Source organism: Galeopterus variegatus, unplaced genomic scaffold (assembly GCF_000696425.1).
Source record: "Galeopterus variegatus unplaced genomic scaffold, G_variegatus-3.0.2 Scaffold45139, whole genome shotgun sequence".
Classification (NCBI taxonomy): Eukaryota; Metazoa; Chordata; class Mammalia; order Dermoptera; family Cynocephalidae; genus Galeopterus; species Galeopterus variegatus.
The window spans coordinates 3016-5401 of NW_007771250.1; the positions used below are offsets into that span (position 1 = coordinate 3016).

A 2386-nucleotide genomic window follows, 5' to 3' on the forward strand; every position below is an offset into this window, starting at 1 on the left:
GCCCAGCAGAACACAGTCTGAGAGCACAGGTCCTAGGGGTGACACATGGTACAGCCTCAGAAAAACAGGGGCCCACCATGGGCCTGAAGTGCTGGGGTCCAGTGGAGGGAAAGGGGGTGTGGTTGGTGCCCAGGTGGCTGGGCCGACAGAATCTGGTCAGGGAGTGGATGCCAGAAGCCACAGGCTAATTGGGTCTCCAGGGCTGGATGCTCAGGGCTCTGGGAGGACACGAGGAGACACAGAAGGATTAAGAGGTCCTGGGGCAACAGAGTCTGAACCAGATTTCTGGAATGGGTCGGGGAACTCTGGAGAAAAAGGACCCAGAAGAGACATGGGCCATAAGGATGGCTTAGGAGGTCTGGGGAGGATGAAGCCTAGGTATGGAGATGGCTTAAATTATTCCCGGGAAAAAGGTCCTGAAAAAGGGGCTGGTTATAGCGATGGCTCAGGGGTGCCAGGAGAAACGGGCTCTGGTCACTGTGCTGGTAGAGTCAGCTCTAGGGCCCCTGTGGAAACAGAGTCTGAGAAAGGGGGTACTTACAGGCATGGCTCAGGGGTGCCTGGAGGAATGCAGTCTGGAAACAAAGATGGTTGTGAGCCCGCAGGAAGGGGGCCTGGAGCGACCAGTCTCCAGAACGGCTCAGGTGGCCCTGATGGAGGGCCCGTGGGTGAAGCTGGGAATTGGGAATTATCCAGAGGCCAGGGGGAAATGGGCCCTGGGAGAGGGCATCCTTCTGATGATGACCTAGGAGGTCCTGGGACAGTGGGGTTTGTGGGTAGAGGTGGCCTCAAGTCGTCTAGAACAGTGGAAACTGTGGGGGAGGAACGCGTGGAAGCAGGAACAGGGGGCTCTGGAAGAATCAAGCCTCGGGGTCAGACTGGAGATGACGGGGGCTTCCGCGCTTCAGGGGCGCTGGGGGCCTTTGGAGAAAGAGGCTGTGAAGATGGGTCTGGGCATCCAGGAACCATGGAGTCTGGGTCTCTGAGGGCAGAAAGCATAGCGGGGGATGGGGACGGGACCAGGTACCTTGGTGCCAGGGCATCCGCAGCTGGAACTGGGCATTGGGACAATGCCAGGCACCCTGAGGCACTAGCTCCTCATGCTGGGGCTGGTTCTGGGAGCCAGTGGGCTTATGGGTCTGGCAATGTGCTGGGTCATGAGGATGGGTCACAAATGCCAGGGCCTCAGGGAACTGGGGGCAGAACAGCTTATGGAGGAGGGTCGAGGGATCTTGGGCCTGGGGGAGTGGAGCCAGGGAGTCAGGCTGGCTGTAGAGATGGGTCAGGGGGCCTCAGAGGGATGGGGTCAGCGGACGGGGCAGGTTATAGGAGTGGCATCAGGGGTTCTGTAGAAATGGGTTCTGCAGATGGGGCAGGCTATAGGAGTGGCATCGGGGGTTCTGGGGAAATGGGGTCAGCAGACAGGGCAGGTTACAGGAGTGGCATCGGGGGTTCTGGGGAAATGGGGTCTGCAGATGGGGCAGGTTATAGGAGTGGCATCGTGGGTTCTGGGGAAATGGGGTCAGTGGATGGAGCAGGTTATAGGAATGGTTTGGGGGCTCCTGAAGGGGTGAGTTCAGGGAGCAAGCCAGATATTAGTGATGGTTTAGGGGGTTCTAGAAAAATCAGGTCAGGGGGTGAGGCTGGTTATAGGAATGTTTTAGGGAGTTCTGGGAGGGTTCCGTTAGGAAGTGAGGCAGGTTATAGGGATGGTTTGGAGGATTCTGGGGGCACGTTGCCATTGAATAAGGCAGGTTATAAGGATGGCTTGGGGGGGCCTGCGGGAATCTGCCATTAAATAAGGCAGGTTATAAGGATGGCTTGGGGGGGCCTGCGGGAATGGAGTCAGGGAGTGGGGTCAATTATAGTGGAGGCTCGGGAGGGACTGGTGCAATGAGGTCAGAGGATGAGATGGGCTACGGAGATGGTTCAGGGAAGTTTGGAGCTCCAGGCTCACTGGCTGGAGCAGGACATGAGGCTGGACCCAGAGGCCATGCAGCCATGGGGCACAGGCCAGGATACTGGGTAGCATCAGAGGGTAGCAGAAGCTCTGAGGATGATCCAGAGAGGGGCAGAGGGAAGGGGCTTGTGGATGCAGCAGGTCCTGAGGTGGGCTCTGGGATGGCCAGAATGCTTGGCACTGCAGACGGCATAGCACACAGGGACAGCCCCAGGGGCCCAGGGATGTTGGGGACTCAGGGAGGGCCACAGACTCTCTCAGATGGGCAGGATTCCACAACTGGTCTTGGGGGCTATGAAACCTTGGGGATCCCTGAGGCCTTGGGGGCTGTTGTTGCAAGGGAATATCAAGCATCAGAGAGCGGCAAGATGGTTCTGGAATCCCAGGGTCCTCTAGTGACAGAGGGGCTGTCATGGGAGAGGGTGG

The 2386-nt window shown here is 58.3% G+C and overlaps 1 protein-coding gene across 1 annotated transcript in view; it reads left to right on the plus strand.

Annotated features, from left to right (window-relative positions):
- The window catches only part of LOC103584135 (immunoglobulin-like and fibronectin type III domain-containing protein 1), a gene marked incomplete at both ends in the record, with an annotated part of 5355 nt that extends 2986 nt beyond the window's left edge, over positions 1–2369 (plus strand). Inside the window, 3 exon segments of the mRNA XM_008565247.1 lie at positions 781–1754; positions 1808–2290; positions 2293–2369. Coding sequence (XP_008563469.1) covers positions 781–1754; positions 1808–2290; positions 2293–2369 — 1534 coding nt within the window.
- Between the last annotated feature and the right edge of the window lie 17 nt (positions 2370–2386).